At 42.6% G+C, this 23,401-nt stretch overlaps 1 protein-coding gene across 1 annotated transcript in view; it reads left to right on the forward strand.

Moving 5' to 3' along the window:
- Positions 1-23,401, forward strand: part of NOS2 (nitric oxide synthase 2) — a 106,927-nt gene that overhangs the window by 11,750 nt on the left and 71,776 nt on the right. The window contains exons 2-5 of the mRNA XM_077480514.1: positions 3,976-4,181; positions 15,877-15,949; positions 19,038-19,160; positions 22,597-22,745. Of these exons, the coding sequence (XP_077336640.1) occupies positions 4,069-4,181; positions 15,877-15,949; positions 19,038-19,160; positions 22,597-22,745 (458 nt within the window). The 5' untranslated portion in view covers positions 3,976-4,068. The remainder of the gene's footprint in view (positions 1-3,975; positions 4,182-15,876; positions 15,950-19,037; positions 19,161-22,596; positions 22,746-23,401) is intronic.

Below are 23,401 nucleotides of genomic sequence, written 5' to 3' on the forward strand. Positions count from 1 at the left end.
TGACACTTCCTATTCCTATCCTGCCAGTAATGACACTTCCCCTTTCCGACAATATTACAGTAAATCATTGCCTAACAATTTGGTATCTATGTCTGCCTGTCATGTGTTCTCCTTCATTTGGCCTTTAGGCTATCTGTTAATTCAGGAAGGAATTCCAATGGCCAACTGAAGAAGCACACAAGACAAGCTAACAGCTCAGCTGCAAATTGTGAAGCATTAAAAACATACATTTGGAAATGTATTTAAAAAATAAGGGAGTTGACGCCCTTGGGGCCACTTACCAGTAAATATATGCAAGACACTCTATCTATAACTCACACTCTACCCCTAACCCTTATCCAATGTGTGATTGTACAATGCTGTAGAGCAGAGGTCCCTAAACTTTCTAAACAAAGGGCCAGTAAGTTTATTGTCGTTCAGACTTTAGGAGGGCTTGACTGTGACCAGCGGGAGTGTTAATTTTTCTGGCATCAGTGGGAGTAAACATCACCACATTTGGAGAAATAGTGTCCTCTTGTTGGTGTCTAATGGCAGAATAGTGTCTTGTATCAGTGGGAGGACTAGGGCCCCAAGGGCTGGATAAAGGCAAGCAAAGGGCTGCATCTGGCCCCAGGGCAGCAATTTGGAGACTACTGCTGTAGAGGATGTGGAGGATTGAGAACTGCGACTCCCTCACGCCAGCAATATATCCCTTAAAAGAAAGTGTATATAATAAGTTCCTTATTATGGCATATGGCAGGGAATAGCCTATTCTTTTTTGCTGGATCGTGCACATTGCTTCACTAGCGGTCAATGGTTAAGGTGGGGGGCCCACAATTTGGGACAGAGCAGTTCCCTGAATGTGTTCCAGGGATGTGCAGTCAGGGGAGGCAAGTGCAGAGCCTCACCTGCCATGAACATAAAATCAAAAACAAAAAAAAGATTGACTTCGAAGGTCATGGCTCAGTGGGGAGGGTGGGGGGTAGGTAGCTTAAGTCCTACCCCACCACTGGTCAAAATTCGGGGCTCCTATGACCTACGACTAAAGTTAGCCCGAATGTTTTTTATAATGTGAAAGATGATGTTATGTCAAGTAAATAGATACCTAACATGTCATGCTTTAAAATTGCACACACTTATGGAATGGCGCCAAACTTCAGTACTTAAATAAATCTCAATAGGAGACACTTTAATTTTTTTTACAGGTTACATGTTTAGAGTTACAGAGAAGGTCTAGTGCTAGAACCTGTGTGTACCTGGCTCTGATACTAGCCAGTGCCTCGCCAGCCACTGACCTCACCGCACCTCCCTGATGTGTTGCTATCTAATCTTCCCATCCCCTCTCAAATCCCCAGGAGAGTATATTTGCTAAGATTTTGCACATATAGGCTATTTCCAAATTTACCATACTATATGGGCTACATAAAAAAGAGACTTGCTCCTCTTTTAGGGCTTAGAAAATGACCAGATGACCAAAAGCTCACCTTATATAACTTCCAAATATTCAATCTAAATAAACACTTGATGTTTCCTCTGAGCATGCACACTGAGATCCTTGATATACAGTAGTCCCCTCGTATTTGGCATTACGACATGTTCTCTACTAAGCACTGCCAGATACTTTTAGTATATTAGGAAATCAGAACACAGACATTCAACCAACCTCATGCAGAGGATAGCACACAATCTAGAGTTTGAAACCAACTCATTTATTATGTTCTTAGGCTATGGAAGGAAATCAAATAACTAAGAAGCAGATTGTATCCTTAGTTGACATGAATCTTATAATTCCAACGTTGCAAGGGAAGAGTTTTTTATGTCCATGCAAATAATGACTTTTCAATCAATATTGCTAGTATTACCATAAACAATGTAAATGCACCAGAGGCTCGGTGCACACTAGCCCAACTCCGAAGTCGCTCAACTTTCAGTGCAACTTTGATACGACTTTGATGTGGCATTGAAGTCGTATCAAAGTCAGACCAAAGTAGTGGAGGAACCTTTTCTTAAGTCGGACAGACTTGTGTAGTATCAGGGCTCTCATAGGGAAACATTGAATTTAACATGTCATCCGACTCAGTCTCACAAGTCGGATCCTATATCTCATCAATGTGAACTGAGCCTTAAAGCAATTGTAAGGCCGCGTACACACGGGCGGATTGTCTGTCCAACTTAGTCCGCTGAACCGTGTTTCAGCGGACAATCCGCTCGTGTGTGGGCTTCAGCTGACTTTTTGAGCGGACAATCTGACGAACAAAGTCTTACGGAATTTCCGTAATTTTGTCCGTCCAAACTTGGTTTTGTCCGTCCAAACTTGGTTTCAGCGGACAGTCCGCTCGTGTGTAGGCAAGTTGGACGGACTAAGTATGGCGCATGCTCAGAAAGGATTTACACGGCCGAAGGTTGCATTGCAGTGTATTGGACGTTGTTTTTCTAGTCCCGTCGTACGTGCTGTATACGTCATCGCGCAAGTTTTCAGCGGACTGTCTTTTCATCGTGTGTGGTCAAGTCCGTTCATTCAAAAGTTGGACGGACTGTCTGTCGGATTGTCTGACGAACTTAGTTGGCCAGACAATCCGCCCGTGTGTACGCGGCCTAAGCCTTTTTGTTTTTTACAAAATAATAAACATGTCATACTTACATGCTCTATGCAATGGTTTTGCACACAGCAGCCATGATCCTTCTATTTTAGGGTCGCCTGCCAGCACTCCTGGCACTTCCTGTTTGGCGAGTGCCCTCATAGGAACCACTTGAGATGTGCTGCTTGCGTCTATAGACACAGACAGCTTGGCTCGACCTTGGCCCTCATCACAGAATTTTACTGACAGCAAGGGGAGCCAATGGCTTCCGCTGCTATCTATCTGCCCTGTGTGAAGGGAGTGAACAAAGAAAGCTGATACTCTTGGCCACAGCACACAGCACTGGATTGAGATCAGGCTCAGGGGCAGGCTGGGGCTGCAGCAGAGAATGCATAGAATGCATTACGGTAGAAATCCCTAGGCCTTTAAGTTTCCTGTTCTTGAAGGGACTAAGCCAATTTTAAGAAAAAGCTATATTCAAAGATATAAATACAAAGAACAAATCATATAATTGCTTCTCCTGCTATCTGCACCACCATTCCCCTCTTTGTGATTGTCCCTGCTGACCTCCTCATCACTGTAATGATGTATGGGTCAGAGAGGAGAATAACCGATGAGCAGCGGGTGTGCCAGGTGTGCCTGGGCACACCCTAATCACTATGTGTGGTGCCGATTCCCCCTACTGCCTGGGTTTACCCCCATGTTGGCCCCCTCGCTCCTGCAGAGCTGATGGCTTCCCTTCCCCCCCCTCCCCCATTTGCTGTGGGGGGATGTTTCAGAATGGAGAGCAGGGGAAGGGGCCAGTAAATTTGTAATTTACTAGCCCTTCCTTTTGCTATGCTTCAGTTTGTAAAAAAACGCTCAACACAGAGCACTTCCTATTCATTCCCTGCCCTGTGCAACTGAGGCTGCGGATAAAGACATGTGTGTTTGAGCTTTAGGGTGCACACCCGACCCTAATGCTATAGGTTGCACACATCTATGCTGATGACAGAGGGGACCCGGAGATCAGCACTCCCGGAAGTGTCGATTTCTGAACAGACTTTGGAAGGTGATTCTTCTGAATCAGAGTAGTGTTTAGCACTTGAGTAGAACAAAAGTGTAGCCCTTTATAGAAAGCATAGGTCATATATGAGACCCCCCAAAGATAACACATGTTTCCCACACCTCTCCTATCCCAGTGCAGGTTTTTCTTGATATAGTCATCTCTCCGTCTAGTTTTTAAGCAAAATATTACAAAAAATGGACCAGGAAATATTAAGTGTGATTGCTATCATACCAGAACAACCGACAGTTTGGACCCACCTAATAAAACACGAAGGGCATGTATTTTAAGTGCAGAGGATGTTGCTCTTTATTACTGTAAGAAAAAAAAAGTGTTTCCTGGTTTCATAAAAGTTTTTCTCTCTTTGACTAGGATCTTTTTTTGTCATCCAGAAGCCCAGCCCCCGTGAGAACCTTTTTTTTTTGCACTTAGTGTAAAGGCTGTCAAGGTCCTAATATCTGAACAATGATGTGCCCATGGAAGCGGTTCATGAAATCTGGGAACAATAAGGATATATTCAAACAAGATTCAACAGACCTAAACAACAATCTGTCCAAGGAGAGAGAAAATCATTGCAGGTAACAGGCATTTTACAGTCTTATTTATTTGTTATGATGATTGCATGTAGTCATTGTGAAATTGGTATTGCTTTTAGTAATACATTTATTTTTCTGATGAATTTGAGCAATATGTAGTTTAGCTTGAAACTTGTTATTACACTTGAAAAAATCTTAGAAAATGTTAGTTTTCTGAGAACTTTGTATGTCTTATAACAGACAGATAATGAACAGTTAGAGATTGAAGTGCCCTGGATAACATGCAGCACTTGTGAAACTGTGAACTTGACTAGTTTTCTTGATATTAATTGTATAATGTTAAAGTTCATTATACATATTATGCACAATGCATTCATTTCTAAAATTGATTCATTGATTCTTTATTTGCCTACTTTAAAACCTGTTCTAAACCCAAGTTTGTTTTATTTTTATAATTCTGTATTAAATATAGAACCGAGAGATGTTATTATTACAGGGCTTATTCAATGGGGAAACAAGCATAAGGCATATATATATATATATATATATATATATATATATATATATATATATATATATATATGTGTGTGTGTCTGTGTGTATATATCTATTTTTTTTTTTGCTCCATGTATACACAAATTCTCATGCCGAGGAGTGCGCAGAGGAAGGTGAACACCAGCCAGCCCTTAGAGTTTAAAAGCATAAATAGCTCAAAGTAAATTTTACATTTTAAAAAAGAAAGTGCCAAATATGACAAAACATCACTACAAAATTGCATATTCAGAGCTGGCTTCATGGCAATGGGGGTTATTTACTAAAGGCAAATTGACTTTGCACTACAAGTGCATTGGAAGTGCAGTTGCTGTAGATCCAAGGGGACATGCAAGGAAAATAAAAAACAGCATTTTAGCTTGTACATCATTGGATGATAAAATCAGCAGAGCTTCCCCTCATTTCAGATCTACCCATCAGATTTAAGGTGACTGCACTTCCAAGAGCACTTGCAGTGCAAAGTGGATTTGCCTTTCATAAATAACCCCACATGTTTATAATATTCCCCAAGACTCAGTTTGAAATGGGGTTTTGAGATATAAGGAGGACATTGGGTTTGATTTACTAAAGGCAAATAGAATTTGCACTTTGAAAAGTGCAGTTGCATTCTGCAAGAGCAGTTATTCCAGAGCTTAGTTAATGAGCAGACGCTCTGCAGAGTTCCATCATCCAATCATGTGCAAGCAAAAATGCTGTTTTTTTAAAATTTTCCTTGCATGTGATTGGGTAGCCTTTGCAAGTTGGTTAAGCTTTACCTCATTTACTAAGCTCTGGAGCAACTGTACTTTCAGAGTGCACCTGCTCTTTGCAAAGTGTGCATCCTGTTTGTCTTTGGGTAAATCAACCCCATAGTGTGTTTAGATAAATAATAATAGAATCTTCGTATGGGCACATTACCTTGCTGATTAAGATTTTAAAAATGTGAATAAGGCCTCTTTCACACGGGGCGGATCAGTAAAGATCCGCCCTGTGATGATCCGCTCGCTCAGCGGGGATCGCTCCGTTGTCCCCGCTGAGCCGGCTGCGGACAGGGCGGTCTCCGCACACTGTGCGGGGACCGCCCTGTCAGCTCTCCGCTCTCCTCTATGGGGATCGGACAAGCACGGACCGTGTGTCCGTGTTCATCCGATCCGCTCTGCAGACGGACAGAAAAATAGGATTTTCCTCCGTCTGCAGAATCGGACATTTGCGGAGGCGGCCAATAGCGGGTGTCTGCGGATGCTCATCCGCAGACACCCGCTATCCCATAGGGATGAATGTATGGCCCGTATTTCATCCGCAAACGGATGGATGAAATACGGACATACCATCCGCATGTGTGAAAGGGGCCTAAGAATTAAGGCTTCAGATATTTTATCAGTCCTTATGAAGATGTCTGAGTATAGCTTCTGTTAAAGTCCTATACGGGTTATGTTCTGTTTATAGTAAGTTATACTATTTTGTAAGTACTGTTCTGTTTATAGTAAGCACACCTTTGGCATCCCACAATTGAAGGCACCCCAGCAACCTTCTGAGAGCTGCAGTGGGGTGTTTCTCAGGTTTGACAGGGAAGTTGGTATTTGCATACTGCATGTATTGCTGATTTAGGTACTGCCAGGATGAGCTGGCACCACACCTCAAACCACAGCATGAATCCACAACTAGTGACGCCTGTTTTTAAAAAGCTTGTTTTAATGACAAGATTGTTTCAATGCGTATTTATTGGGGTTACTAAATGAGTAGAGGTCGTTCACTTCCCAGGTTTTCCATTTGTTCATGCTAGTTTAATTTTGATAACCCAATAGTGCTGACTTAGCACATGAACACATTTGCAAAGTCAAAACCCACTTTGGTAGGTGAACAACCTTTATTTCTTTAGTAAATCATCCCCCCTGTACACTTACTATAGTATCCAAGCAGAAGTCTGCCTGTTCTAAACTAAAACTTCTAAACTTCTAAATCTTCTAGAGACAAAATGTAACTGAATACTATGGGATAAGGCATATAATTTCCACCATGTGAATAAATACAGCCCATTGTATTTTTTCTTGTACATTTACTTTGATTATAAATGTATGTTATCCAATGTACCAATCTTCATAGGCAGTATCTAGTTACGCAGGTTTTTATCATAAAACATTTCATGTGATCGGATTTTACAGTTAATATCTTTATGAGGATCACTTCATTGTAACGTAAATGCTAAATTCTGTGTAATAAAAAGGTAACTGATAATACTGTTTATTATTATCAGTCATTAGTCATTCTAGGATGAGTACATGAACTAACCCTTTGGTTTATTGGGAAAGGCCACATGTTGCAAAGTTGTATAGTAACTAACCGCCACCAACTAAATTCTATGTTTCTTTACTTAAAATTTGTTTTAACAATAAAACATGACTACGGATTGGATGCACTGGGCTACAGCACATATGACCTGATCTTTTTTGTCAAATATTTTTTTTGAAAGAGTTGTATACATTAATAAGTCCTGGTAATATAGTGGCTATATAATCTACTTCTATCTGGTGTCGTTCAGAGGTACACTCCAGGCAAACTCAACAATTTTGTGATTGACTCTTGTCAAAAACTGGTGTTGTGTTTTTATTAAACCTTTGAGCATTTTTTGGTTAATGAGTAGGGTGCCCCCTACTCATTCACAAACTCATTCCAGATTCCGATAAGCCCCATGCCTGTAGACCCCCATAACAATCAGGATAGGGTTGTGGGTATGAGGCCCTTGTCCTTGTCAACATGGGGACGAGGTGCTTTTGGGGGGGGGGAACCCCCCTGCCCCAGGGCACACCCCATATTGAGGGCATGTGGCCTAGTATGGTTTAGGAGGAGGTAAGGGCGCTCATTAACCCCCACTTTCCTGGCCTGCTGGGCTGCATGTTCAGATAAGGATCTGGTATGGATTTTGAAAGGGACCCCACACCATTTTCTTTTTTATATTTTAGTATTAGTTAAGTTTTCAGCATTATTTCATTTACATTTCAGCTGTCAGCAGGGAAACCCACTGACAGCTGTTAAGTCATTGATTATTAAGGACACGATGGCCAACTTCCTGGCCCGCTTCTAAATTACTTGCTTACAGGACATTTTAACCCCCTTGCTGCCCAGACCAATTTTCAGCTTTCAGTGCTCTCACAATTTGAATGACAATTACTCAGTCATGTAACACTGTACTGTTTTTTTCTCACACAGCATATGCATACTTGCAACTACACCCCAAAAGAAATTCTGCTACTCCTCCTGAGTATGGTGATATCACATGTGTGAGACTTTTTTACAGCCTGGCCACATACAGAGGCCCATCATGCAGGGAGCACCGTCAGGTGTTCTAGGGACATAAATTACACATATAATTTCATGATGACCTATCATATTTTTGAAGGCCCTGGAGCACCCGGACAACGGAAACGCCCACAAAATGACTCCATTTTGGAAACACCCCAACGAATAATCCATAAGACATAATGAGTCTTTTGAACGATTACATTTTTTTCCAGAAGTTTTTGAAAAGTTTGGAAAAAAATGAAAATGCTTTTCTTTTTTGTATATTTATAAGATATTTGCAACACATAGCATATACATAGCAAAAAATTACACCCGAAAATACATTCTGCTACTGCCCCTGAGTATGGTAATATCACATGTGTGAGACTTTTACAATGCCTGGTCACATACATGGGCCCAACATTGAAGTAGCACCTTCAGGCATTCTACATGCATAAATTACACATCTCATTTCTTAACCACCTATTACATTTTTGAAGGTCCTGGAGCACCAGGACAATGGAAAGGCCCACAAAATGACCCCATTTTGGAAAGCAAACAAACCAATGTATAATCCATGAGGCACAATGAGTCTTATGAATGGTTAATTTTTTTCAATAAGTTTTTGGAAAATGTATAAAAAAATGCGTTTTCATTTTTTTTACACAAAGTTGTCGATTTATAAGATATTTCCAACCAGGGGCGGCACATCCATTAAGGGCGCACGGGTGCCGCCCCTTCTGTCACGCCACCCCCCTCTATGTAGAATAGATAGAGTCATGGCTGCTGTAGCCACCCCTATTCAGACATCCAGCCCCTTTTTGGACACAGGGTGCCTGAATTACAGCATCGAGGGATGTTTTTTTGAAGCACCTGATTAGAACCATATGCTCTAATAGGCTTCAAAAAATGTGAATTGAATCACCTCTCCGCCAATCAGAAGGCGTGGGTCTAATACCCATCACCTGATTGGCTGAAGGCAAGCAGAAAGCAAGGCCACCTAGCAGAAGGCAAGAAGAGACACATGGAAGACACAGGAGTTGTTGCCTGACCCGCACTACCCGTCCCACAGCTTGCCGTCATCACCCGTTGCCTGACCCACCACCACGATGGGGTAAGTGCTGGGCTGGCGGGGGTTGTCACAGTGGCTGCATTTGCTGGGCACAGTTGGCTGCATTTGTTGGGCACAGTTGGCTGCATATGATGGGTACAGTTTGCTGCATTTTCTGGGCACAGTTGGCTGCATTTGCTGGGCACAGTTGACTGCATTTGCTGGGCGCAGTTGGCTGCATATGATATGATGGGTACAGTTGGCTACAAATGATGGACACAGTGGCTTCAGATGATGGGCACAGTTGGCTGCAATTGATGGGCAGAGTGAGGTATAGGTGTTTGAAAAGGGGCAGGCTGGTCTAGAAGTTGTCCAGGTATATGTGGTAACCTTTGTTCAGCAGTGGGCATGCCAGGTCCCATACAATTTTACCAATTGTGCCCATGTAGGCCGAGCGCTCAGGGGGCTGGAGCTGGGAGTCTCTTCCTTCATATATGCTGAACGCATACCAATATCCCTTGACTCTCTCACAAAGCTTGTAAAATTTGACTCCGTATCTGGCCCTTTTGCTAAGAATGTATTGTTTTATTCCTAGCCTGCCTGAAAAGGGTACCAGGGACTCATTTACACATAAATGTTAATCGGGACATAGAGTTCTGCAAATCGTTGGGAAAATAAATTTATGAGGGGGTGAATTTTATATAACTTATCGTAATTTGGATGATTGTAGGGAGGGCACTGGGTGTTGTCGCTGAAATGAAGGAAGCGCATAATCATCTCAATCGGGACCTGGACATTACGGCAGAATAAATGAGTGATAAATGTGATGGATGGGGTTGGTGGACCAGTAGGCATGTCCTTAATTTTTTTTGTAAGCCCCATGTTTATGGTGAGGCCCATAAACAACTTGAACTTCTCCAGAGTCGAATCTCTCCATTTAAACGGACAGGCGTATGATGATTGGGTGTTGTTGGCAATATGCTGCTGGGCATATAAATTGGTCTGGTCCACAATGAATTGCAGAAAAGTGCCGGGCAAAAATAAATAAACACAATTAATCTCTGTGAAATTTTGGGCATTGACCTGCACACCTGGCTGTGCAGTAAAAGGGGGAATTCTTGCTGATTGGAAGGCAGCCATGTTGGGTTGCCATGTTGGGTTGGCAAGACCATATGGGAGAGATGTAGCGGCCCTGGCTCTTGGGGGATGTGACATTCCAGTGCTGGTAGTTGGGGGATTTGCAGCTCCTGTGCTGGTACTTGAGCGTGATGTGGCACCGCTGTTACAGAGCCTGGGCATTTCTTGGGATCTTTCACTGGTGGCAGCACTGGTACTTGGCCTGGAAATTTGATCCTGGGGTCTATTGCTGGAGGCTGCCTGATTTTCAGATTTGCCCTTTTAGGAGGGATCCATCCAATCTTCCTCTGATTCATTTGCTGATCCACTACTATTGATTGGTTCAAATACTGAATTTGATTCAGAATCGGAATTGGCATTTGAATCTGATGAGAACTCCCCGCTGCTCCCATCAGTAATGGAGAGGATCTGGTACGCCTCCTCACTGGTAAAAACTTTTTAGGACATATTTCTTATGGGCTATGCGACGGGTGGCAGGTGACGGTCACTGATTGGCTGCGTGATGGGTGACAGATGGATGGCAAGTGTTCACTGATAGTTGACAGGTGACAGTCACTGATGGCAGTCTCTGATGGTGACTGGTGCACTTTATGGGACTGGTAGGTGACAGATGAGGGTCACAGTCAGGCCACTAATGACACTCACTGATGGGTGTCTGACTGCTGCTGATGGCAGTCTCTGACAGTGACAGGTGCACTTTATGCAAACAAACAAATACTTGGGGGGGGGGGGGCGCACCCCGAAAAATGGATTAAAGATGGTGCACCCATAAGACCATACAAACAGAACAAAATATTACAGCGCACACAAACAAAAAATTACATTTTGCAAGGCTATTTAAAACACATGAACATTTTAGAAAAATATGGGGATTTAGTCACACCATATGACTATATGGTGCTTAAAGTGGTTGTACATGCTGTACAACCACTTTTACATACAGGTAAGCCTATATTACGGCTTACCTGTAGGTGCTTGAAATATCTCCTAAACCTTCACGGTTTAGGAGATATTTACTAAAAAGACGAGCGCCGATGACTACAGCACATGCGCCAATGTCATCAGCGCATGCGCCCTTTAGAAAGGGCACATTGTGCCGTTTCTAATAGGGGTCATGCCATGACAGGTGGCTCCGTGCGCATGTGCGGCAGTGACGTCATGCGACTCTGGCCAGTCACAGAACTAGAGTTCACGGCCACGGAAGGAAGAGGGCGAAGATGGACGTTCTCTACTCATGGAGACAACAGAGACATTGCGGGCTTCAGTGTCAGGTAAGTGACACATAATGGGCTACTATGCGATGCATAGTAGCCCATTATGCTTTACCTTCGCAGGGAAATAATGAGGAAGTAAAACCCACCAGGGTTTACTTCCTCTTTAAGCCCAATTACTGCTTCAAAGTACCCCATTTTCAGTGGGTCCTATGCTATTCATTGAATGAAAGATCCTGCTTCTCGGAACCATAGGAAAAATACACTCAACTATATGGGAGAAATAAAGGACTCCACCTTTATGACAGGTGCACACTAATAAGAGGTAGTGGCAGGTGGGATGGGGTGTTCTCTCCCAAGGGATCTGGTCAGGATCCGTACAATAGACAAACAAATACCATGCCATTACCTCTTATTAGTGTCCACCTGTGATATAGGAGGAGTCCTTTTTTCCTCCCATATAGAGGAGTGTATTTCTCCCATGGTTCAGAGAAGCAGGATCTTTCATTCTATAAATAGCGTAGGACCCACTGATAATGGGGTACTTTGATGCAGTAAGTGGGCTTAAGCACCATATAGCCAAATGGTGTGATTAATCCCCATATTTTTTGAAAATGTTCAGGTGTTTTAAATAGCCTTGCAGGAGTCAAATGTCATTTTTGTATGTTGCGCTGTAATATTTTGTTCTTCTAGATGCACTTTATGGGCACGGATGGGTGACAGGTGCACTTTTATAAGCACTGAGGGGCACTGATGTGGTGAATGTTGGGTGACAGGTGCAATGGGGGGGGCGATGTGACAGGTTCTCTTTACTGTGTGGTGTTGGTGCAGACACTGACACTACACAGATCGGTAACTCACTGCTCCTGGCTCTTCTCTCCTCACACTGGAAACGGTGTGTGAGGAGGGAAGAGTCGATAACAGCTAGTGTCTCGGGGACACGCTGCCACCGACAGTGCAGGGCTGCGCGCACGCAATCGTGCGCATGTGCTGTTTGAATGGGCCAACGTCTGCCCAGAAAGAGAGCCACACCGCCCTGCCATCATATAACAGTGGGCAGGCAGCCACGGGTTAACAAGCAGATATTCTTCACACAAAATTTGTAACGGTTGATAATTTTTCAACCGATCAGAATTTGAATCATTCTAAAAATTTGGAATTTGTTAGCAAACAAATATATGAAATGAAAAGAAACATATTTCATTACTATTGTCATTCAGAGATTTGAATACATTCAAATGTCCAAATAACCTAAAATTAGTCCAAATTTAGATTTGGACCGAAGCAAATTGCCCCGGGTATAGGGGCTTACACTGTGTCCCAAACAAACAATACTGTTCGTCCCTAATAGGATGTAGTGGGGTTTGGCCAGTGGCTTCTCACCAACTCCTGGGGCTACAGCTGGTCTTTCTCAATCCTCTTTCAGTGGCTCAGCTGAGTCATTGCCATTATCGTTCCCCCAAACACAGTCAAAAACAGTGGAGTTCTCCCTCTCTCGAATGATCAGTTGTCAGCACTAGTCAGTGACAGTGGCATGCTCTCCAAAGATCAGATGGCAACACCAGTCAGCCACAGTGGTGTCCTCATGTACAAGGAGATGAGTGAAAAAAGGAATATAAGAAAACATTGAATCTGTGCACCCTGGATCAATTCAAAACAATTAAATGATAAAATGTAATTGTTAAATAATAAATATAGGGCAGATCATAGTGAGGCTCAAAACAGCACAAACCATGAAAGGAAAATAACAATAGTAATTTTCATATCACGCTCTCAACTAAAAACATCTAATAAAAACCATACATTGAACATAAACAATTGTGGATGAATTAAATATACTGTATGTCCAATGTCCATATACTGCCACCAGATGTCTCCAATCAAGTGAAAGTGATATCTTCTTAAAAATCGATTAATAAATGTGCAGTCAGAAGTGCCTTCTTCCACCAGCCCCGAGGCAAACATCCTACTCACCAAACGTACATAACACCTATTACAGGTAGTCATAAACAGCATGTCAAGCAGAGATGTGTTCTCCAAGGAATAGAAAACCGGTGCATAAAGTTGCACACCCACCGGGCAAAAGGCATGGTATATCACATATGTCAAGAAGAAAAAGAAAGGCTCCTCATGGTGCAGTTTGTAAAATGTATTCTGTTACAGCTAAAGAAATGCACTTACAGTATTGTCGATCAAAGCAAGCTCATTAAAACAAGCAGGGACGCCGTTTGCATTCCACCTGCGTTCCAAAGGATGGCAGAAGTGACGTGACACATACTACCTGATCCGATGCATTTCATCGGCAAAGTCTGATGTCATCAGGGGTCATGTTGTAGGAGATGTCCACTACTACATCTATATCTGATAACATCCCAGATATGTTGCCAAAACATTCTGTTAACAACATTCTACATGTTCTGTCTCCTACAATGTCCTCACTACATCTGCCTTGAATCCTGAAATAGACCTTCCTTTTACTCCCCAGAGAGCCCCAGTCATACTAGGATGTGTAGTTCGATTACCAATCTTATACACAGTCTGTGGACTACAGATAAGAATAACAGCAATGCGCAATTTGAGTGTAGTATTTTAGTGGCAAGTGGCAACTCACATTGAGAGTTGTGACAATTAAAATCAAGCTCCTCACATAGTAAGTGTTTCTGATAGACAGTCTCACAGCAACAGGGAACCTCAGACCAACAGGAGTACTGGATAGATGGATACACCTGCACCACCAAGAGAACACACTGGGGGCACCACACTAAGTACAGCATTAATAGAACTGAGAAATACTTGTGTAGCGCCTGTACTCCTAATGAGTACGCGCTATGTCTGTAAATTAAGTTTTTGCCCAAAACTATAGTTACATTTTGGGGTTAATTGTTCTAAATTTATGGTTTGGCATCAGTTTAGCTGGGCTGTATTACGGTTATGCCTGGTCATAGGTGGGGTTCGCACCTGTGAGAGGCCTTAGAATGCAGTCTGGTTGGACGCATTGGGTACCAAACTTTCTCTTGGAGCCAACCAGTGGGCATTTGTCTTGCTGTGTATTCCGGGAGAGGGTACTTAAGGTGCTGAAGTCACGTGGTTCTGGGATTCGATCCAGAAGTTGTCGTTGACTCTGTGGTCCTGGTCCTCCTGACCAGCCCCCAGAGGCCCTCGTGGCCTGGGGTGCGGATCCATCCATTTCCGAGCCTCGTAACTGGCTAGTTTGAGGCGCAGTAACTAGAAGGAGGATTCTAAGGTGTTCCGGTGCCGTCTCGGGTTTGGAGAGGCCCAGCAACTCTACATGCAACCAGGGGAGGACTCTTCAGTAAGAGGGCCATGCACGAGGCTGGCTGCTCAGTAAGAGCCTAGAAGCTGAGTTGCCATGGACATTGATTGAATACACATTTCTTACGGTATCGCCGGACCGGCTGCAAGATTCTGGTACAGTAAGAAAAGTTCCTATCTCTGTCCTTTCGGGTACAACTACGTTTTTCAACCAAGTCTGTGTGAGAGACTTTGCAAAGCTAGAATTACCTGTTGGCTGCTAGATCCAAGGTCAAGGATTTATCCAACAGTTAAAGAATCCAGTTGCGAGTGGCTATTCCCTGGATTATGTACAGAGAGAGACTTTTATTGAAGTCAGCAGTTCTAAGCACCTGAGATAAACTTTACCCTGATACCCTCTATTCCCAACCTAGAGACTGAGTTCAACTGTTTTATGCAAAATAAAAATCCTAACAACGAATTCAAGTGTCGGTCTCTACAGTTACTGGGTCATCAACCCTGGGAACCCCTAGACAAGGACAATGAGTTACGAGCTGGTGGAGGTAATCGGTAAGCCCAGAAAAATTCAGCCGCTCCTTCGGGGGTAAGTGCTACACTTGTAAATTGGTACTTCACATAGGAAGAAGAGATGGCACTTTTTGTATGTAACCCATGAATGGTTGGCTCATGCATCTGGGATAGGGAGCCTCTTCCTACAACTTAGTCTGGAAAGTCCAGACGTCAAGCTGGTTGACAGCTTAGATGAGGAAGTGGAAAACATCAAATGGTAGAGAGCTTCTTTTGGGATGCAAAGCGTACCGGAAGTAATGTCATCTGGATGTCGGGGGGTGGACCTTTGCATTTCAAGGCCACCCAAGCCTCTTCCTCAGGCTAACTGTCTGTGGACTACATCTCCCAGCAGGCTCTTGTTGTCCCTGAATACACAGCAGTTTATATTTCCTCCCTCTGTGCTCTCTTTTGGCCAATCAAAAACTTTCCAGCATACATATAGGCTAGCCCAAAATTGGTGCCCCCAGGGTTAAAAACAATTCAGAGCTGAACATTATTCATGGTCTTTCCTAAAATTGTCACTGCAGCTCAGTATTGCAGGCAATTCATTTAACTGTCCTTGCGTCACAGGTAAGGAACAAAGCTTACAAAGAGAAAAATAACATTTGTATCCACTAGCATACCTGGCTATTTATAATAATGCATTTGAATAAGAAAACAGAACTGTGTTCCATGGTTTGAAATTGACTTTGTTTTATTTCTGAAGTTCTTTGAAACAGGAGGATGCTAGCGTCAATGGCCCGACTAAAGACATGGCTGAAATCAAAATTACTTTAGAGGTTAGTAGCATTTAAACACTAAACAATCCTTTTTTGAGAAAGCTTTAACTGATTGTGATATGAACTTATGGTCTCCCCTAAAAACTTTCAATTGTCCATGTCCATAATTACATGTGGTATCAAATATGTTGTTAATATTTATCTGGTGAAATTATTATTTTTGTTTATTTAAATTGTAAACGGTGGCTTTACCTGTTATGTCATGGATAAAGGCAATTTCCCAGGAGGTGAAAAGAGTCCCAGTATGTATTGCGGTTGTAACCACTGCTGTATGAAATGTGCAGACTGGCTAATTTGTTGACAACTACACGGAGAAGCAGTAAAGATTCATGTCTTGATAAAGCACCAAAACTTTTTAGAGATTCTTTTTTTTCTTCCAAACTGGTGCTTTAATGACCAACCAAACTCAAGCATATAGCTTTTCTAGGGCTGTTGCCTAGACAAACTAAGCGGTTGCCCCGCAACATAAGTGCAGCTCTTACCTTATAGAAACAACTCTTGTAGTTAATGAGTATGGCTAAATACTAACAGTGAAAAGCTGGGAAAACTGATAAATGCTGTTAAATTAAAGCTAAATTCCTGGCATATATAAAAAAAACAATTGATAAACCAATTAATAAAGTTGTGTATTTCTTTACATAAAATAAATTTCATTTTACATGGAACTACGATCCCTTTCATTAGGTAGTAGCATTTAGTTTGAGATAGGGTGCATTAGATGCTAATCAGGCTCCGCTTAACGCAGACCTAATGACTTATCAATGTGTAAGTCTGGTTTCACAGGGGCGGTCCGATCAGGTCCACCTGTCAGTTTTTCAGGCGGACCTTATTTGAACCAGCCATAATTCTCTATAGAGCGGCAGATGTCAGCGGACATGTGTCCGCTGACACTCTCTGGCACCTGACCCAATCCTGTTTGCCAAAAACAGACAAATGAGGGATCCATTCCCCCATCCATCTGGTGAATCAGATCGGATGACAGTCGAATGGAAATGTACAGGCAGTCCATTTCCAGGATTGCTTTGCAGAGCAGACATACATTTGTCATCCACCTGCTCAGTGGGGATCAGCGTTAAGTGTTCCCCTGGTGGATGTGTATTTTAAAGTCCACCCCGTGTGAAAGGGCCTTACTGCTCCTGCATTGTAATATCTGCAGGTTGGGGTGGCAATAATATTTGCCAAAAGATTTAAGTATTAACCATATATTGACAGTACCATTCTATAACTATTTCATTTGTGTTAAGAATTTTCTACCTTATTTCTCCTCTTTTGGACACTTGCGAATAATTCATTGTGGTGGTTGTGATATGAAGCCATAAGAAATATATATATATAAATCTCTGCATACATCGATATGTATTATAGACCCTCAGGCAAACCTAGGTTCCACTAAAGGAAGTCTTTGGATCCTTAGCTAACTTCCAACATGGACTCACAGTATGAACAGTTGCCCAGGCTGCAGGATATAAGGCATAACTAGGTAACCTGCAGACCTCCAGGTTTCCAGAGTTCAAAAACAAAGTGGAAGTATTTTTTATAGCAACCGATTAAATCTTTTTTTTCCAGTTTCTTACCTGAAGCATAAAAATGACAGCTGTAACCAAAAGGTTGCTCTAAGCCAGGGGTGGGGAACCTTAAAGAGGCAGAGATATACCTGAACAACATGGGAGACGTGAAAGATCACGAGGCACAGTGTCGCCTCGTCACACCATATTTAAAGCGGGAGTCCGCCGGGAGTCCGTGTTTTTTTTTTTTTTTTAAAGCCAGCAGCTACAAATACTGCAGCTGCTGACTTTTAAAATAGTGACACTTACCTGTCCAGCGCGCCCGCGATGTCGGCACCCGAAGCCGATCTCTCGATCATCTCTCGGGTGCTGCCGCCGCCATCTTGGGTATGGGAATCAGGAAGTGGAGCCTTTTCGGCTTCATTTCCCGGTTCCCTACTGCGCATGCACGAGTCGCGCTGCGCAATAAGGATGGACCCGCTGCCTCTGGGATCTGTGTGTTTCCCAGCAGGCAGCGGGGGACTTTCGGAAAGAGGCGTAATCTACGCCCCTTTCCGCAGAGAGCTATCCCGGAAGTGGGTGCAGATACCTGTACTGTACAGGTACCTGCACCCCCCTCCCCCCTGAAAGGTGCCAATTGTGGCGCTGGAGGGGGGAGGATTCCAATGAGCGGAAGGTCCACTTTAGGGTGGACCTCCGCTTTAAACCTCTAATTGCTGTGCTACTGTGTTGTAATCACATGCATTGCACAGCAAATAATGAGTTTAAATCAGGTAGTGAGGAGGCAACATATTGCTACCTCACCACCTGTCAAACACACACATATAGCTTTTCAGAGGCGCAAGAGTGCCTGCTGCACTTGTAAACGAGCCCTTAGTTGCATTTAGCAGTAGGACCCTTAAGGCTCTTTCACACGTAATGCTGGGAGGTGGTAAAACCCTGCGGTTAAGTATTGGTTTTACTGCCCCCAATCCCTACCCCTGTTTCATGTACACATGCTGCAGCAGAAATTAAGCCCCCTGTTGCTTTTGGTGGGTGCTACTGCCTGCCAATTGCGACCCATTCAAGTAAATTCTGCAAGTGCCCCACAACTGCATGCTTCTGCGGTGTCCAAGGGGTTAAAGCAGGTGGGGAAAAAGCAACACAACATTGCTATTACTCCCACTGTTTTGCTTCACCCTGACCTGAAGATCTCCCCTTTCCTTCTGCTGGCACCACTCTGGAGACTGCTAGGATAAGAGGTGGAGTTGGTATTACTCTGCATGGCACAGGAGCCAACATTACAGAGGAGGTACTGGTTTATGTAGCTCTTGCTCCCTACTACAGCTCCAACTTTACAAGTAGACCCTCTGCATTGCGCTCTGATGCGCTGCAATGGAGGTTCAGCAAGCCCAGACCATGTTCTACCAGTCACCTGTCTGCGATCTAATGGTAGATCGCGATCTACAGGTTTCTACAGGTTTCTGACCCCCGCTCTAAGCAATTCCTCATGATTTTACATTTGTTTACTTTTACAAAATAAGTCTGCATGTGTTTCTATTGAGTTTAAGAAAATGTCCCTCTTTTGTACTAATCTCTTTCAGACGAAAGTTCCAGAAAATAATAGGCATTCTTGTAAAAAAGAAAGCTATCCAGGGTACATGAAGCTTAAAAACTATGAAAATGGAAACATTCTACAAGATACCTTACACCTCAAAGCAAAGCAGGTTTGTGGGATGTGTGTAAAAAGATGGTGTTATTATGGCTAAATCATCAAGCCCCTTATCAAAATACATCTAATGTTCGGTGTTCCTGGTAATGATGTTTCAGCAGTTTGATATTTGAGATTTTGACTTCTTGTTATTTAAAGAGAAAGCAGAGGAGAGGAGTTTACATCAGTTCATCAATGACAAGCTGTGATTTAGTAAGACATCCATTTAAAGTAGTAGTAAACTCTGTACTACCACTTGTACCTGCAGATAAGCCCATAATAAGGCTTACCTGTAGGTACTGTGAATATCTTTCAAACTTGCACATCATCAGCGCATGCGCTCTGAAAGTCTGGCTTACAGTGCTGGACCTTCAGAGCCTGTGCCTGAGTTCTGTCGATATGGAACACTGTCGAATAGCGCATTCTTTAAATGCCACTTGTAAGCTGCCCATTCAAGAGCGCATGGGTATGGGACACATACAGGAAGATTCTATGTCTTACACACATGCGCAGTTTGCGAACGTCCCATTTCAACAGTGTGTCCCATATCATCAGAACACCGGAAACAGGTAATAAGTGGGTATTTAAGGTGAACACAGCTTCACATTATTTACTAAACTAAGTAAGGATTCAACTTGCTAACTAAAGATGCTCTATTCTTTTAGTAACTCAACTCCATAGTTTATGAGTATTTTGGATACTGTGTTTTGTATTAGCTGCTTTACATACTCAAATAATGTAAGTTCAAGTGTTAACTGCTTATATTTAGGGATGAGCCGAACACCTCTCAGTTCAGTTTGCACCACAACTTGCAAACAGGCACAAAATTTGTCCGAACACCGTTAAAGTCTATGGGACATGAACATCAAAAATCAAAAGTGCTCACTTTAAAGGCTTATATGCAAGTTATTGCCATAAAAAGTGTATGGGGATCCGGGGTCCTGCCCCAGGGCACATCTATCAATGCAAAAAAAGTTTTAAAAACAGCCATTTTTTCAGGAGCAGTGATTTTAATAATGCTTAAAGAGAAACAATAAAAATTAAATATTCCTTTAAATGTCCTGCCTGGGGGTGTCCTTGGTATGCCTGTAAAGTAGTGCATCTTTCCCATGTTTAGAACAATATTACAGCAAAATTACATTTTTAAAGGAAAAAATTTAATCTAAAACTGCTCACGGCTGAATTTTCTGATCCCAGCTATATAGATAAAAATCATTGAAAAAACGGCATGGGTCCCCCCCCCATTCCATTACCAGGCCCTTTGGGTCTGGTATGAATATTAAGGGGTTCCCTGCACCCAAATCCATACCAGATCCTTATCTGCGGACGCAACATCGCAGGCCGTAGGAGCCGTACCAAGCCACATTACCTCAACATGGGGAGGTTGTTTTGGGCTCCCCCAAAACACCCTGTCATGTTGTTGCGCTATAAACAAAAAATCATCTACAATTTTGAAAAAAAATATATATTTTTTACTTTATGCTATAAATCATATCCGATAAAAAAAAATGTAAAAATTTCTAATTTTGGCATAAATTTAGACCAATTTGTATTCTGCTACATCTTTTTGGTTAAAAAAAAAAAAAAGTCCCAATAAGTATATTTTGATTGGTTTGCGCAAAAGTTTTAGCATCTACAAACTATAGAATATTTTTTTACATTTACATTTTTTTTTTTTAACTAGTAATAGTGGCGATTAGCGACTTATAGCGGGACTATGCTATTGTGGTGGAAAAATCAGACACTTGACATTTTTTGGGGACCAGTGACACTAGTACAGTGATCAGTGCTAAAAAAAATGCACTAATGACACTAGCAGGGAAGGGGTTAACATTGGGGCAATCAAAGGGTTAAATGTATGCCTAAGTTGTGCTTACTAACTGTAGAAGAGGGGCTTTGACTAGGATTAATACCTTCCCCTCTAAACACCGTTCTGCCTTGATTACATAGGCAGACTGCCGTTCTGCTTGTGTCCCAAACAATCGGCGGATCCCAGCGGACATTGAGTCTGATGGAGCCACTGATTGGCTCCTGCTGAGTCTAATCACAGTGGGAGTGGGTCACTGGCAGCACGCACGTGCTCCCAAGACCTGGAAGTGTCAGATCACATCTGTGATCTGTCAAAGAGCGGTTGCCCTCCCGCAGTAAATGTACGTGGAGTGGTCCACAAGCTGTTAAGGTAAATTTTTTATAGAATGTAGAAGGGTTCCACCCTCTGTTAATTTTTTTGCAGTGTATAATTGAGTGTGGAAGGGTTAAACCCTCTGTCAAGTTTTTACTGCTGTCTGTGTTTCCACTGAGGAGATTCGCCCTCTCTATTTGTCATGGTGACCATTCCAACCAAGACAGAATGTAAGGGAAAAGCCAAACATTTTGAGTTTCCACCAAAGCAAAGGGTGGGGGAAAAAAATCTCATCTGTATCTGCTGTATCTGTGACAACTCACTAACATAAGGATTCCTGATTCCCTCTGCTTTCCTGTTGCATCTCCAGGACAGGAGGTGATCGTAAATCTCCCTAGTGAGTCACAGACAGCAAAATATAACCTCATAGGTGTTTTGACCCTTACATACATCTAAAACAACAACAAAAAAAGTTAAGGTTTTACATTGACTTTGAGTTTAACGTGGCGCTCCACCCAAAAGGGGAAGCTCCACTTGTCTGCCTCCTCCCGGCCTCCACTGGCACATTTGGCACCTTTTGGAGGGGAACGGATACCTGGTTTTGACAGGTACCCACTCTAACTTCAGGCTCACGTCACTTACTCCCTCCCTCCGCTGCCCCATTTGGCACCTTTTGGGGGAAAGTTGGGTACCTGGTTTTGACAGGTGCCTGCTCTAACTTGAGGCTCACTTCACTTCCTCCCTCCCTCCGCTGCCCCATTTGGCACCTTATGGGGGGGGAGGTTGGTACCTAGTTTTGACAGATACTAGATACTCACTCTAACTTCCGTCTCACTTCGTTATGGTGGAGTGTGCAGGAGGTTTGCCCCCCCACAGCTGGCCTATTCACAAAGTGCAGTGTGATTTGAGCATGTGCGGTAGGAAACTGACTGTGAAGACGCAAGGCTTCTCAGCACCTGAGAGCTGATTCAAGAATTGGCTCGGGTGAGGACACCAATGGATGCCTGGACAGGTAAGTGCCCTAATAGTAAAAGTCAGCACCTACAGTAGTTGTAGGGTGTGTTGTAGTTGTAGTTGTTGACTTTTATTATTTTTTTGGGGGGGAGGGGGGACTCCTCTTTAAGTAAAAAAAATAAAAATGTTTTCTTAACAGACTATTATCAGCGTACGGTGCTATTGTTGGTTTAACCTTTTTTGTGTACATGTGAAAATAGCTTTACATCAAGTCCTTCTTTATGGGAGGCTTATGTGCATTCCATTGTCCATTGTTAACAATGTCCTAGTTCTTTCAACCTTGTATACTTACAATATGCTTTCATTTACTTTACAGAAACTTGGCTGCCAATCATCGGTTTGTCATGGATCAATAATGAACCCTCAGTGCTATATAAGAGGTCCAAGAGACAAACCACAGTCACAGGATGTAATCCTACCTCAAGCAATAGAATTTATAAACCTATATTACAATTCCTTCAAAGAGTAAGTCAATCTAACATCAAAAAATATATTTTATTAACAGCATAAAAGCAGTTCTAGTGGAAAATAAAAAACAATGTACCCTTCATAAGGATTACACAAATGAAGTAGATGTGTATTATATCTAGTCCAATTCCTGAGAGCCAGTCTAATATTGTAAATTGCTACAAACAAAGAAATAAGTTAGCACCGGGCCAACAGACTTACTGCAGAGCAGAGGCCATATATTTTAATGTAACTGAATACATTTTTCATTTACATATCACCAACTTAAATGCTAGTAATCAGTTGTATGTATAGCGGCATTTTTCTTTATTAGGACATAGTATAAAGGATTAAAACCCCTCTCATGTTTTTATTGTGGTCTGCTATATTTGTCCTGGTGACCCTTGTCATTGAGATAGGGAGTCATTTGAAAGTGAAAATGCTGAAGCTGTCATCAACACAAGAAGCGAGGGGAAATCTTCTGATGGGGACACCTCTTCTGGTGACATGACGACAACTGGCTAGGAAGGGAATTTCTCTCACTTTCTTCTCAATTCCTGTCGCAGCTACAGGAGAGGAAGTTAGAAAAACCTCCAACGTAGGGCACAGACATCAAGATGTAAACTGTGAATGGTTTTAATTCTTCTTTACACTTAAGTATGTATAGTATTGCT

Source organism: Lithobates pipiens, unplaced genomic scaffold (genome assembly GCF_037356315.1).
Source record: "Lithobates pipiens isolate NorthernLeopardFrog02 unplaced genomic scaffold, aLitPip1_a1.2 Scaffold_16, whole genome shotgun sequence".
NCBI classification, from domain to species: Eukaryota; Metazoa; Chordata; class Amphibia; order Anura; family Ranidae; genus Lithobates; species Lithobates pipiens.